The sequence below is a fragment of the Mus caroli genome, unplaced genomic scaffold, assembly GCF_978045245.1.
Source record: "Mus caroli unplaced genomic scaffold, Mus_caroli_1 scaffold_15, whole genome shotgun sequence".
Taxonomy (NCBI): Eukaryota; Metazoa; Chordata; class Mammalia; order Rodentia; family Muridae; genus Mus; species Mus caroli.
The window spans coordinates 74,419,337-74,433,416 of NW_028227270.1; the positions used below are offsets into that span (position 1 = coordinate 74,419,337).

General features: G+C 36.2%; 1 protein-coding gene across 3 annotated transcripts in view; it reads left to right on the forward strand.

The window, feature by feature from the left end:
• Window positions 1-14,080, forward strand: part of Nup153 (nucleoporin 153) — a 61,528-nt gene that overhangs the window by 28,052 nt on the left and 19,396 nt on the right. For 2 of the 3 annotated variants that reach the window (XM_021180145.3, XM_021180144.3), the window contains 9 exons: window positions 2,860-2,976; window positions 3,080-3,124; window positions 3,209-3,262; window positions 4,909-5,055; window positions 7,615-7,661; window positions 8,062-8,188; window positions 10,918-11,052; window positions 11,557-11,655; window positions 13,120-13,204. In XM_021180145.3, coding sequence (XP_021035804.1) covers window positions 2,860-2,976; window positions 3,080-3,124; window positions 3,209-3,262; window positions 4,909-5,055; window positions 7,615-7,661; window positions 8,062-8,188; window positions 10,918-11,052; window positions 11,557-11,655; window positions 13,120-13,204 — 856 coding nt within the window. The remainder of the gene's footprint in view (window positions 1-2,859; window positions 2,977-3,079; window positions 3,125-3,208; window positions 3,263-4,908; window positions 5,056-7,614; window positions 7,662-8,061; window positions 8,189-10,917; window positions 11,053-11,556; window positions 11,656-13,119; window positions 13,205-14,080) is intronic. The other variant, XM_021180146.3, reaches the window with a different exon arrangement.

Genomic DNA, 14,080 nt, shown 5'->3' on the forward strand with positions numbered 1-14,080 from the left:
ATTTCAAATATGAATTAAGCTTATTGAACAGTTCAGACTGACTGCTTAAAGCTAACAAATGGCACAAAATACTTAAGTGTAAAATTTAGTGAGAAGGTATTGCTGGACTCTGACTTGTCAGCTCATGAGTAATGACACAGAAACTTATATTTTGTTATAAAATAGAAAGGCTAATGTTGTAGGTTATACAGGTAGGTGGCTGGATTATACTCTATTTGATAAGCTTTAGTTGAGCTCGTTAGATGCTAAGGTGATACAAATCTGCAAACAGTTCATAAGTCTCTTTTCCTGCTGTCATTTTTCTCATATTGTTTATATTGAACAATTTTTAGTGCCAGATATGCTTATCTGGTGTATCCTTAGAATCTTTCGTAGTATAGACTTCCAAATACTTAAAATTGAAATTTGGTGAGTTTTTATGGTTTTGTTGCTTGTTTTTTACATGATGAGGGATCAAATTCAGAGTGACTTGTTTGGCAGGGAAGTACTCTGCCTGTGAACTACACCTCCAGCTGTGCAAGTGACATTGGGATGAAACCTGTTAATCCTTTTGTAGAATGTAAGAGCTTGGAAACATATTAAAGATTTGTAATTTGGTTCAATTTTATTGATTTACTGATTCTGGGTCCTGAAGCTAGAAGGCTCCATTAAAAAAAGACAGTTCTAGCTGGGCGTGGTAGCGTGTGCCTTTAATCCCAGCACTCGGGGGGCAGAGGCAGGCGGATTTCTGAGTTCGAGGCCAGCCTGGTCTACAAAGTGAGTTCCAGGACAGCCAGGGCTACACAGAGAAACCCTGTCCCGAAAAACCAAGAAAAAGACAGTTCTATTTACCTGGTGGGTATTTGAATGCTTCCTTGGTTTTGTTTCCACAGTCATTAACAGACACCAGGTTCTTAAGACTTAGATACAATATCACAGCTCTTTTGAAAATCGATTGATGTATTTGACATAATTGAAAAACATTAATGCAGTTATTGTGGTTCTTTTAAATAGAAGCTATTTATAAACAATGAGGCTGGCCAAGCATGGTGGTGCTTCCCTTAGCTCCAGCACTTGGAAGGCAGAGGCAGGTGGATCTCTCTTGAGTTTTAGGCCGGCCTGGTCTACAGAGAATTTCAGGACTACAGAGAGAGAGCCTGTCTCAAAAAAAAAGTGTGTTTTATTAAAATTGGTAAGATTTCTGTGTATTAAAGTTAAAGTTTTGTTCCCTAACCCCAATTGTATATTTCTTCTCTCTCTTCCCTTTCCTCCCTGCAACTTCTCCCATTTGTTCCTAACTCCCCTTAATCTCTTCCAAATTCATTGCCTCTTTGTTATGTGTGTGCATGCCCTATATTACTTGTATGTACATGATTTAAGGGCTGACCATTTGGTATTGGATAACCATCGGTGTGGTTTTCCTTAGAAAAGACAATTTCTTCTGATCTTATTGATCCTCAGTTGCTTATACTTTGTCTACAATTGAAACCTTGTGAGCCTTCCTCCTATGTTAGAATGTCTAGTGGTAATATACTTGTTCTAGGACATGTCAGCTATGTTGTTGAGATTTAATGGATGATGGATGTAGCGTCTCTTGGCATTTCTAGGAGACTCAGTCTCAGAGCAAACTCCCTGTAACTGGATCCTGCAGTCTTTCTACACCTTCTTTGCAATAATCCCTGGAGCCTATGGTATAGGAGTTCTGTTATAGCTGTATCGGTAGGGACTGGGCTCCACAACTGTACATTTTGATCAATTGTAGTGGTATGTAATGGTGTCTGTTACAAAGAAAAATTTCCTTAATGGGAGATGAGAACTGCATTTACCTATAGGTATAAGTATATATACCCTTGGGTAGTTGGCTAGGTTTCCAGTATGAGGCATAGTTTCCCTCTTGTTGAGTGAGCCTTAAGTCCAGTTAGAAAGCTCTTGGCTACAAGGTTCACAGATGGGGTTAGTCTGTACTGGTAGTTGTAGTTCATAGTCATCATAGTTGGACTGATAGCTTCTCTCCTTTGGAAGCTGTCCTCAGGGAGAAAGCTTTCACATCAGATCTAAAGCTCTTCAAGAAATAATCTATTTGAAGATGTCTTTGTTGTACTAGTTATGGTAAATCAAGTCATATTTATAAAATTTAAAATTTCTATTACATTAAAAATCTTCAATCTTTTGGTAGTTATTTGAGTTCTAATGAAATATTTAATACTCAGCCTTACAGATGTCTTGATTTGTCAGTGTGTTTTTGTTTTTTATTGAATATCTGGGTTAAGGTATTGCTAGAAATTTTATGGGTTATCCTATTCTCATCTTAGAACACATGGATAAAATTTTCTTTAGGACAGTGCTGTGGTGTTTTGAATAAAATGGCCCCCAAAGCCCCATAGGAAATGCCACTATTAGGAGATGTGGCCTTTTTGGAGTAGTTGTGGATTTATTGGAGGAAGTAAGTCACTTTTACCTGCTCCTGCCTGCTGATCCAGATATAGAGTTCTGCTCCTTCTCCGGCATCATGTCTGCCTTCAAGCAGTCATGCTTTCTGCCATGAACATAATGGATTAAACCTCTGAAACTGTAAGCCAGCCCTACTTAAATGTTTTCCTTTATAAGAGTTGCTATGGTCATGATGTCTCTTCACAGCAATAAAACCCTAAAACAAGTGCATTTGGTTGGTTTTTTTTTTTTTTCCACTTCTGATTTTTAAATTAATTCAATTGTCAAGAGAATTAGGTTTCAGTAATTGCATAGCCTATGTCCTCTCTGATAAGTAAGTCACTGTTAACATAATCTTATTTTATTTTGAATATTTTTTTTCATTGCATGACATATGTACCTTGGAGTATATGTTGCAGCAAGTCCATGTTAAGGACTTTTATTTTCTAGGCTCCAGTTAGAAGACAGATGAAAGCTAAGCAGCTCAATGCACAGTCTTATGGTGTGACCAGCTCAACAGCACGGCGGATACTGCAGTCATTAGAAAAGATGTCGAGCCCTCTTGCGGTAAAGTTTGAAATCATGAGATGTAATGCAGCAAAATTTGAATTTAGTGAAAAAGTCTTAATTTTGTTGTTAACATTTTTTTTTGTTATTGTAATGTTAACAGGATGCAAAAAGAATTCCATCTGCTGTTTCTTCTCCTCTGAATTCTGTACGTTAACTTTTAAATCTTACATGATATAGCTGTTTCTCAGTTTCCTACCTATTTTAACACTATTTCTCTCCTTTTTTTCAGCCTCTTGATAGGAGTGGGATAGATAGCACAGTTTTTCAGGCAAAAAAAGAAAAGGTAAGCTGTGTAAAATGTCAGCAGCTTTGTTGTGTTTACAGTTAGCAAGTGCATAGATTGATTCACAGTCACTAGGGAACATGTTTGAAAAAGGGACTGCTTTTACTTTGAGCTTTGTAGCTTTTCTGGCAGCCTTGGGATGGTCAGTAAAGGAAACACATTCAGTGTTTTCTGGGATTTTTTTCACCCTCATGTTGATGACAGTCTTTGGCTTACTCTTAATCATAGGTAAATAAAGATAGGAGTGAAAAAGTCTCAGATGTTTAGGCATTTGAGTACAGTATACTTATGCTTTCATTGAAATAGCATGTTCAATCTTGTGCATAACAGACCTTCAGTTTTGGTTTTACAAGACTGGGTTTTCTGTCACTCTTCTGGGACTAGCTCTGTAGGCTAGGGTGGCCTTGAAACTCAGAGGTCTGGCTTCCTCTGCCTCTGAGTGCTGGGATTGAAAGCATCTGCTGGCCTGAGCTTCATTTTTGATATGTATTTCATCATCTAGTCCCCCCCCCCCCCCCTTGGAAGAGTGAATTTCTAGGGTTACCTAGATAAAAAGTACCTCAGACCCAGATTTAAATCATATAACTAAAAATATAAGATTATGCCGTAATATAAATTGTCAATAAAAATACTATAAGTGGTTGAATATAGTTTAAGTTTGAGTTGCGGGAAATCAGAAAGCTGGAGTGCAGTATTATTCATGTGTCACATGTGACAATTTCCTCATTGGGGAAGGAGAGAGCTATAGAGGCTTCACAGAAGGCTTTTTTCCTGGAAACCAGCATTCTTGGCAGCTGTGACTGAGTAAAGACCATCCATGGTATGACAGTTCATGGGCACAGTGGGTGTTCTTGACTTTATAATAGTTTCACACCTACGGGATTTCAGGGTAGCAAAGGACTATTAGCAAAACACCAGGTCATGTCTCAGTCTGGAAGTCTTAATATAATGCTTTATCAGTTAGACTCAACATTATAAGGCCTTTGGTTTTATTTGTAAAATAATGGTAAACTGCTTTGAAGAATTTGCATGTGTTTAGGAATTAGAAAAATTTTATAGCTAGTTTAAAAATATTTAATTTTTTAATAAATGATTTTATTTGTTTGTATTTTTCTGCATGTATTGCATGCATGTGCACCATTACATGCCTGGTATCCTTGGAGGCCAGAAGAGGGCCTCAGTCTCCTAGGAACCTGAGGTGTAGATGATTATAAGCTGCCACAGAGGTGCTGGGAACTGAACCCACCACTGGTCATCTGTCTAGTCCTTGTAAAAAAAATCATTTTAATTCTTGATTAAAAAAAATATAAACAGTGGTTTGAGAAGATGGAGAAAAATAAATTTTAACCATGTCCAAAATTCATCTTATCTAAAGTTGTTCAGTTGTCTTGAATATTGTGTAGTTTCATGTTACATTGGTATAAATGTTCTTGTGTGTGAAAAGCCATGGAATCTGAGGTTAAAATGTCAGTTTGTCTGCAAAATACTTTAGAATTTTATATATATTTGCATATTAATAGATTTAATGTCTTTGGTTTGTCAGCTTTTTTCTATTTATTTGCATCTATGTATTTCTCAAGGAAGTGGTCTCTAGGTCACATTAACTATTTTGAAAATGTTTGTTTTGATTTCTGTTTTCTTTTAAGGTGGACTCTCAGTATCCCCCTGTTCAGAGACTAATGACCCCAAAGCCAGTTTCCATAGCAACAAATAGAACTGTGTATTTTAAACCATCTCTGACCCCATCTGGTGACTTAAGGAAGACTAATCAAAGGATAGATAAAAAGAACAGTGTGAGTTTGTTTATTCTGTTTTCTTAAGACAGTGTCATGTATCTGGTCTGGAAATCAGTAGATAACAGGGTTAACCTCACATTCGCGTCGGTTACATTGCTTCTATCTTTCAAGTGCTGGGTTATATAGGTGTGCATCAACCACCACATCCGTCTGAGAATATTTATTTTTATCAGTCTATTTTTTTCTTTTTTAACCAATCTTTGAATATTGCTTGGAGTGAATAAAAAAAAAAAAAGCAAAGTAGAGGACCTGGTGTCATCTGGTAACTGTATGGTGTATGATGCCTGTCAACTAGTAAAGAGTTAGAATTGGTATCCCTTCAAAATAGCCTTTAGCTTGATCAAACCCTAATTGGTGTGTGTGTGAATTTCATATATTCATTGCCTAGATAAGTTTTTACTTATCTGTGAGTTTTATTTGTGTGACTGATTTCTAAAAGGTTTCAGATGTCATCTCTTTTGACGATATTTAACTGTATTAACTCATCTTAAAAAGAAAAAACTTACACATTTTTTTATCTGCTTCTCTAAAGGAGAACCCAAAGTTTAGATACTGCTTTTGATTTTTTTCTCCCCCAGATCACATAAAAATTTATTTTTTTGAGATAATTTCTGTACCATCAAATTAAGTATTTGATGTTTATTCTTTAGTGGTTTAACATCCGTAGGTCCATAGGTGTTAAGCCAATACTTGGTTAAATTTTAGAACATTTTCATCACCATTTCCTTCCTTGAGTCTTGTAATACCCGTGTCTTCAGGGTAGCAGCTGATGATTATTTACCTGCAGCAGATATGATTGCTTTTAAAAGCAGGATACTATTTCATAAAATGGGTTTATGGAACTTTACTCATTACTTGGGGATTTTCGGGTCTTTTCACTGTTTGCTCTAATGTATGATGCTGCTATAGAGTTAGATAGGTGTACTTTTGTGAGTACAGATTTTTATTTTTCTTAGATCTTTGCCTAGGAGTGGAAAAGACAAGGCCAGTTGTCAAAATGGCTCACATTTTGGGTTACTTGTGTCATACTTTAAATAAAGTGTTTTGAGTTTACTGTTTGTCCTACACTCTTTTTCCAGTCTCATAAAACAGCTTCTTGAAAATCTTGTAAAATTTTTTGATCAACTTTACACTTGGTAGACTAGTGTAGCGATTGCCCAGGTACTAACTTGTCTTAGCTTATTAGTCATTAATGTTTTGCCATGTTAAGATATCTTTATTCAAGAGAAAAATTATTATTATTATTATTATTATGTCAAGCCTAATTACTTGTCAGGGCTTGTGAGGCAAGTGCTTTACCACAGAGCTACATCTCAGCTTATAAGAAAAGTACTAGTATTTGACTATATTTTTTTCCCTCTGTTTATTCTACAAATTAGGTCTTCCTCTATGTAATAGGTAATAATGTTCAAATGCAAGAACAGAATCTTGGTGCAGCACAAAACTACAAATTTTATTTAGATAGATGTTAAATAGTGACAGACATCTCCCAAGAGAAATCTCCCAAGACTGTGACTTGTAGTTGTCATCTGTCTTTGTCTCCATTAATCTAGAATATTTTTGAAAAGACGGGTTAGTTACTGTATAGAATGTACAGCAACACTAGATTGTCCCTGGTAGTACTATATTCTGGTTATTTTTGGTTAAACCTGAAGGAGGGCTGCGCTCTTCTCAGGGCTCAGATAGAACATACCTACTTTTGATCCCATTTAGCATTATTGAGAATTTTTGCCTCAAACTGTTTGCTAATGCACTGTGGTAGATTTATAATTACATTGTTTTTCTGTGTATTAAATGACCCTTACTGTAGAGAGTTTTCTGTGTTTAAGTGAATCCTTAATTATAGAGTTGGTTACTTTGATGCTTATCTTCCCCTGTACTTGCCTTTGAATGAACTCTTTTTCTATACTCCATCATTTTGAGCATCTTATTTTTTATATTCCGACTCTTGTGTATTTCTGGCTCTCTGATCCTGTAATTGGCCATTTCTATAGGGTACCTCAGTTCTGTTCAGTTGGGAGTACTTTACATCTCAGATTCTGTTCTTGTAAAGTTGTCTTATCATTTATCGTGGCAAAAAGAAGTTGTTCCCTAAAACTCAGTATGAACTTTGTACTAGTAGATGTGTGACATTTTGTATGTATGCTCATATTACAGTGTACAGTACAGTTGTAACTTTTGGTTAACATTCGAAGACTATCTAAATTACATATACTAAGGCTCATTAAAAATTAAATTTCTAATTCCAAATATTAAGATTTATAGATAAAAGGATGTTATTAAGAGGATTTGGATCTGTGGGTGTAGCTTTCAGTGGTAGAAGTACTTGCCTTGTATGTTTTAAGGCTGAGTCAATCCCAGCACTGAATAAAGAAAAAATTTAAGCCGGACATGCTCACTCTTGTAATCCCAGCACTTGATGGATGGAGGCAAGAGGGGAACTATATTTCAAGTTCAGTCTCAGCTACATACTGAGTTTGATGCATGCCTCTCATTGCTACCTCACCCCCCCCATAATTATTTTAAATAAAATTCTTATACTATTTTTTCTTTCAGACTGTAGATGAAAAAAGTATCTCAAGACAAAATAGAGAACAAGAAAGGTAATGATATCTCATGCTGCAAGTGGAGTTTTTTATATTTAGTTTGTAAGGTCCATATTTATAATGGTCTTGAAGATGAAGAAAATTAAAAGTATATTTATGTTGTTAGTGAGATGGCTCAGCATGTCGAGGTACTTTCTACCAAACCTGAAAACCTGTGTTTAATAACTAGAACACACATAGTGGTAGGAGAAAATTGACTGCCAAGAGCTTTCCCTTTAACCTTCACAAGCTGTCCGTGGCAAGACCATGTGTGCTTACGTGCCCGTGAATGTATAGATACATAAATGTAGAAAAAAATCTAAAGTATATTTGGCTATACCCTGATTGTTTGAATATTCATTTAACAGTTTCTGGGACAAAATAATATAATTGTTCTAATTTTCTTTTTATTTGCTAGTGGCTTTTCATACCCCAATTTCAGTATTCCTGCAGCCAATGGTTTATCTTCTGGAGTAGGTAGTGGAGGTGGCAAGATGAGAAGAGAGAGAACACATTTTGTTGCTCCTAAGCCTCCAGAGAATGAGGTAGGCTATCTTTTATAGAACTGGGAAATGGCGGGGGTTAAGTGAGACCTATAGCAATGGGGCGTGAAGATTATCTACCATTGAAACCATCCTTTAGACTGTGTTGGTCTAACACCTGACCTAGAAGCCTCAACTTCATGAATTGCATAAAATGGCCTTTAAAAGCCCACTTTTTAAAAAAAATTATTTATTTATTTTTATGTGAGGTAATCCCATTGAAATGATTGGATTCTCTGGTTACTGCCTTAGGGTTTTGCTTATTTCTCAAATGTACATATGATTAACACTATGTACTCTTTCTGTAATATTTCATGTAAAATGGAACAATGGGATTTAAATTCTCTGCTATTTATCCTTTGTGCAGATTTACTACAATTAATCCATTCTCTCATCAGGGTACATTTGGGCTGATTCCCAGTATGTGCTAAGGTGAATATTTATACACTTCTCCTTTGCCATGTGCAGTTTGGTCTGGAGGATATTTACCAGGAATGGGATTGTTGGACTTCAGGGGCTGACACATCTTTAAATGTGTTTGACTTTGCTATCATTCTCTTCACAACACTCCACATGATCATAGATGGATATTTAAAAAAAAATTTTCTTTACTAGCACTTGGTTTTGTTTTGGCTCGTTCAGTGTGATAGCTAAAAAAAATGACATGGGGCTTTATTTGCATCTTGTTTACTGGGAAGGAGGAGTCTTTTGTATGTGTTCTGTGACCATTGAGGTTTTCCGTCATTATTTTCCTATGGGATTGATTAATTAGGATTAGTTCTTTTTGGACTGGTGAGGTAGCTCAGTGGGTAGAGGTGCTTGCTGCCAGTTAATTGGTTAAATTGACTTTCTGTCTAGAGTTTGCTCGTTTTTTTAACTACTTTTTGAGTTGGAACAGCTTGTTTCAGTCTTTTAAAATTGATTTCATCCGAGCTAAATCATTTAAGGCCTTCACCACCCTTTAAGATGTTCAACTTACTTGTTCCTTTAAGTTTTGGAATGTAGGGCTTTGTAAACTTTTCTGTGTAGAGGTGCTTTGAGCGCATATTATTTCTTCACATCATGTGCTTGCAATGCCCATGGAGGTTGGAAGAGGGCACCAGAGTCCTTCAAACTGGAGTCATGGACAGTGAACCACCATCAGTGTCCATGGGACACTGTGTGTTGGGAACTTACTGACTGAACTCAGGCCCCCGCAACAGCAGCTGATGCTTTTAACAACAGAACTAACTAAACCACAGGGTCTAGGACTTTCCAGCTCTAGGGCTTAATGCTTTGACTTTACTTGTTTCTGATTACAATTTCTCATTATGCTTATTGACCTGTAGTGTTCTAGAAGTGTATTTTGAAGTTTAAAACTTACATTTCATTGATAGTGATGTGTGATTGTGGTCACATGTATAGAGATCATAGGACATCAGGCATTGATCTTTGCCTTCCACTTTGTTTGATGCAGGGTCTCTTTGTTGTTTGATGCTGTTCATGCCAGGCTAGCTGGCTGGTAAATTTCTAGGAATTCCCATCTCTGCCTCCCATTTTGTTATGGGAGCAGTGGGAATACAGACAGTCTGCTGCCTGTGGTTTTATGAATTCAGGTCAAACGTGTTTTTTCTCACTGAGTTATCTTCCCTAGCTCTGATTATATTATTTGAAGTTGGATTTAATATCTGTTGGTGTTTGATTTTTGTAGATTGTTGTGGGAGTGACAGTTTTTTCACGCACTCTATTTTTTTTCCTGGCTAGTTATACTTCTTGAGTACCAGAATGAAAGCCTGAGCAGTGTAACATATTGTTGGGATTATGCTGAGAGCTTAGTTGCTGGTCTGGGGATTGTTTCTGCTTGTCACTGGAGTGTTGTGAAGGGACAACATGTCCCTGCCTTTTTGAAAGAAAACTTGAGGTTTGAATGCCCTTTGAGCATAAAATATGTACTTTTTAAAGCTTTTTTTGTCATACTAATTTGCTTTTTTTCCTAAAAGGTATTTATTTTTATATATATGAGTATACTGTAGCTGTCTTGAGACACACCAGAAGAGGGCATCAGATACCATTACAGATGGTTGTGAGCCACTATGTGGTTGCTGGGAGTTGAAGTCAGGACAGGACCCCTGGAAGAGCAGTCAGTGTTCTTAACTGCTGAGCCATCTCTCTAGCCCCTGATTTGCTTTTCTAAAAAATTTTTTTATGTGTTTATATATGGGGAGTGTGTATGTGGTTGTACTACTAAGACTATATATGGCTTTGTTTCATAGTAATATGAAATACAATGGAAATGAAAATACAATTAAATGTAATACAAAGGAAGACATTTTCCCCCTTTTAAAAATACTTTTTATTATGTGTGTGTATGTGTGTGTGTGTGGGCAGTCAGTGTTTGCCATGTGCATGAAATTTAGAGGACAACTTCTAGGAGGTGGTTTTCTTCCACTTTGGGTTCTGGGGATAGAACTTGGGTTGTCAGTATGCGATTTTACCCACTCAGCCAACTCGCTGGCTCTCTTATTTTTATAAGATTAGAAATTGGTGCTGAAATTAGGTTACATGGCAGTTGGTGGCACAACTGGGAATTCAAGCCTTCTTTAGGTTTTAATTCAAGAGCTCTTGTTAATTTTGCATGGGGCCTACTTTCTTCCTATTTAAACTTGATCATAGCTACATCAGTTCTCTTTGAAAGTAGTAAATAAAAGCATGACATGAAAGATGACATCCTTACAAAACATGCTGTGTTTTAGGAAATGGAAGCACCATTGTTACCGCAAATCTCTCTACCAATCAGCAGTTCTTCACTGCCCACCTTCAGTTTTAGTTCCCCTGTGATCTCGGCTTCTCCTTCACCAGTCAGCTCTTCTCAGCCATTACCAAACAAGGTATAGAACCACTGTATAAGTGAGGTGATTTCTGTTTTTATTCTTTAATCCAATTCTTTTTTTAAAGTTGTTTTCACTATAAAAATCACTAACTCTAAGGGAAAAAAAATGGAAAAAATACTGGGGAGTTGGTGCTGGGATTGATTCTAGGGCCCTTCTCATGTTGAAGAAGCCCATCCTCCACATGCTAAGAAGTGTGAATGATGTTTTATGTTTTTAAATGTATAAATATACACGGGGAATATTTGCATCTCGTATAGTCTACACTAGACCAAAGTGAGAGAGTTGTTCTCCAAACAGTATTTCCAGTTGGGGGTGGTCGGGGTGGGGCAGTTACTAGTCAATATTTTGTTTTAAATAAAAGTGATTTTTAAAGTTAAATGGAATAAGAGTACTATTATTTCTTTGAGATAATCTTCTTAAAGTCTATTTTATTGTTCATTCTTCTAAAGAGCGTTTTCTGTGTGTGTCATTTTTTTTTACCACTCAAAAAAAAAAAACCAGGTACAGATGACCTCTCTGGGCAGCACGGGCAGTCCTGTGTTCACATTCTCATCTCCCATTGTAAAATCTACGCAGGCAGATGTGCTCCCTCCAGCATCTGTAAGTACCAAACAAGAACAGTTCATGATTGATTTCAGAGCCATAGTGTATTTAAAAATCATTTTTTACTACCATTTCATTGGTAGTAAAACAACTTCTCCAACTTTAAAAACAGATAGTGTTATAGGAAACAAATGTTTTATATTTTTTAGTACATATTTAGATAATGCGCGTGTGCATTTTCTTCTGTGTAAGTTAGGCAGTTAAAGTGAAGATGTTCTGTTATTACCAAAAAGTACATTTACTTGCATTCATTTATATACGCTAGAAATTTAACATGATATACATATGTATGTCCATATTCAGAGTTCCTTCATAGTTTCAGACTGTCCTATAATGGTGATTAATTTCTGTCTGTTGTAGATGAACATTAAGTCCTAAAAGTCCTTCTCTTCCATTGCTGAAGAACTGGCTTAATTGACTAGGCATGCACCCCCACCCCTAGTATTAGTCCCTGCTTATGTTAGAAGGTACTCTACCCCTAGGTTTTATTCTGAGAGGGCTGGTTTGTTTTGTTTTGCAAGAGAGTCTAAACATCTCTGGCTGTCCTGGATCAGAGATCCTTGTCTCTGACCTGATCAAAAGACCTTGGCAGCTATATCATATTATGTTTAAATCATCTCTAATTAATCAAATGAACAGGGTCTATTTTGAGTATTGTTATGTAATATATTTTTTTCTTGTTATTGGGAAATATTTGGGTAAGAATAATAAACAATGTTCATATTTTGTAAACTTCCACTAATATATCATCTCTATATGTTGCTTTTAGATTTTTTTGTTTTGCTTTGTTTCTTTGAGACAAGGTCTCACTGTATAGCCCTGGCTGGCTTGGAGCTCATTGTATAGACTCATTATGTAGGGTAGTCTTGACCTGGAAGAGCTCTACCTGCCTTTGCTTCCCAAGTGCTCGGATTAGGCCACCCCTGGCTTGTTTTCAGGTTTTGGATGTATGCTTGTTTCTTTTGTTCTTGTTTTGTTGTTTTGGTTTTGTCATAGGTAGATAATAAAGATAATTTTTTTTTTTAAATCTCTGAAGTCCATTTCTTGTTCCCCTAACCTCATATATTTATAAGGTATTATTCAGAATTCAGGAGGTAGGGTTATTAGAGTTTTATGAGTATTTTATGTAATGTTTTAAAAGAAGAAAATGTTTAAAGAATGAAAAATGCCGTCAGAGACATGCCATACTGTTAATACCTTTTTTCATTCATTTATTCAAGATAGAATCTGGCTGTGTTGCCCAGGCTGACTTCAAACTGGGCTCAAGGACTTTTGTCTCCCTTAGCTTCCCTGATTAGATACTTGGTTCATGAATTTTAAATCTAGGAATTGGAAAATAGGAAAAGCTCTTTACTTATGATTGATGAAATTTACTATACTTTTTGACTTAATCTAAAACTAAGTTCTGTTATTTGTTTCACAATTACTCTGACACCTGAAAAATACCTTTTCTTGTTATAGATTGGATTTACATTTAGTGTGCCTCTTGCAAAAACTGAATTTTCTGGCTCTAATAGTTCTTCAGAAACAGTTTTAAGTAGTTCAGGTAAGTGAAAAAATATTTCACATTCTTTACAAAACAAAATCCAAGCCTCTGTTAGAGTAGCACTTCAAATTCTCCTTTGTTTATTCTTAAAAGTGCCTTCAGTGAAATAGTGAAAGCTATTCTAACAGGAGGGTTTTTTTATTATTTTTTTTCTTTTTATTATAGTAACAGTTTGGTTTACACTGAGCTGGTCATAATAGTATATTTATTCACTTAGTCAGAATAAGGTACTAAGTTTTTTGTCATTGATGTCTTATTACAGCTATGGGCTTGTCTTATAGTTATGGTGGATCTAGTCTTTGTTTTCTTTGTACTTTATAGAAGCATTTTTATTTATGTATTATGCTGGATTCAACAGATTAATGATACATAGTTTCTGAACTGAAGAAACATCATTAAGTGCATAAAATAATCAAATCATTAAAACAGACTTTTGGAGTGGTGGTGGGTTTTGGTGTTTGGGAAATACAAAAACATTGAGTTTTAGGTCAAGAATTTTGAGCAAGGGTATTTTACAGGAGAAGGAAAGGGAAACAGGGCAGGAACAGAAGTGCAGCCAACTTACACTTATTTGCACGTGCTTTGTCATGAGGCTGGAGAAGAAACATTAAGTCCTAAAAGTCCTTCTCTTCCATTGCTGAAGAACTGGCTTAATTGACTAGGCATGCACCCCCACCCCTAGTATTAGTCCCTGCTTATGTTAGAAGGTACTCTACCCCTAGGTTTTATTCTGAGAGGGCTGGTTTGTTTTGTTTTGCAAGAGAGTCTAAACATCTCTGGCTGTCCTGGATCAGAGATCCTTGTCTCTGACCTGAATGCTGGGATTAAAGGTGTGCATTGCCACATTGGTTTTATATGGGAGTAAGTGAAGAAGTG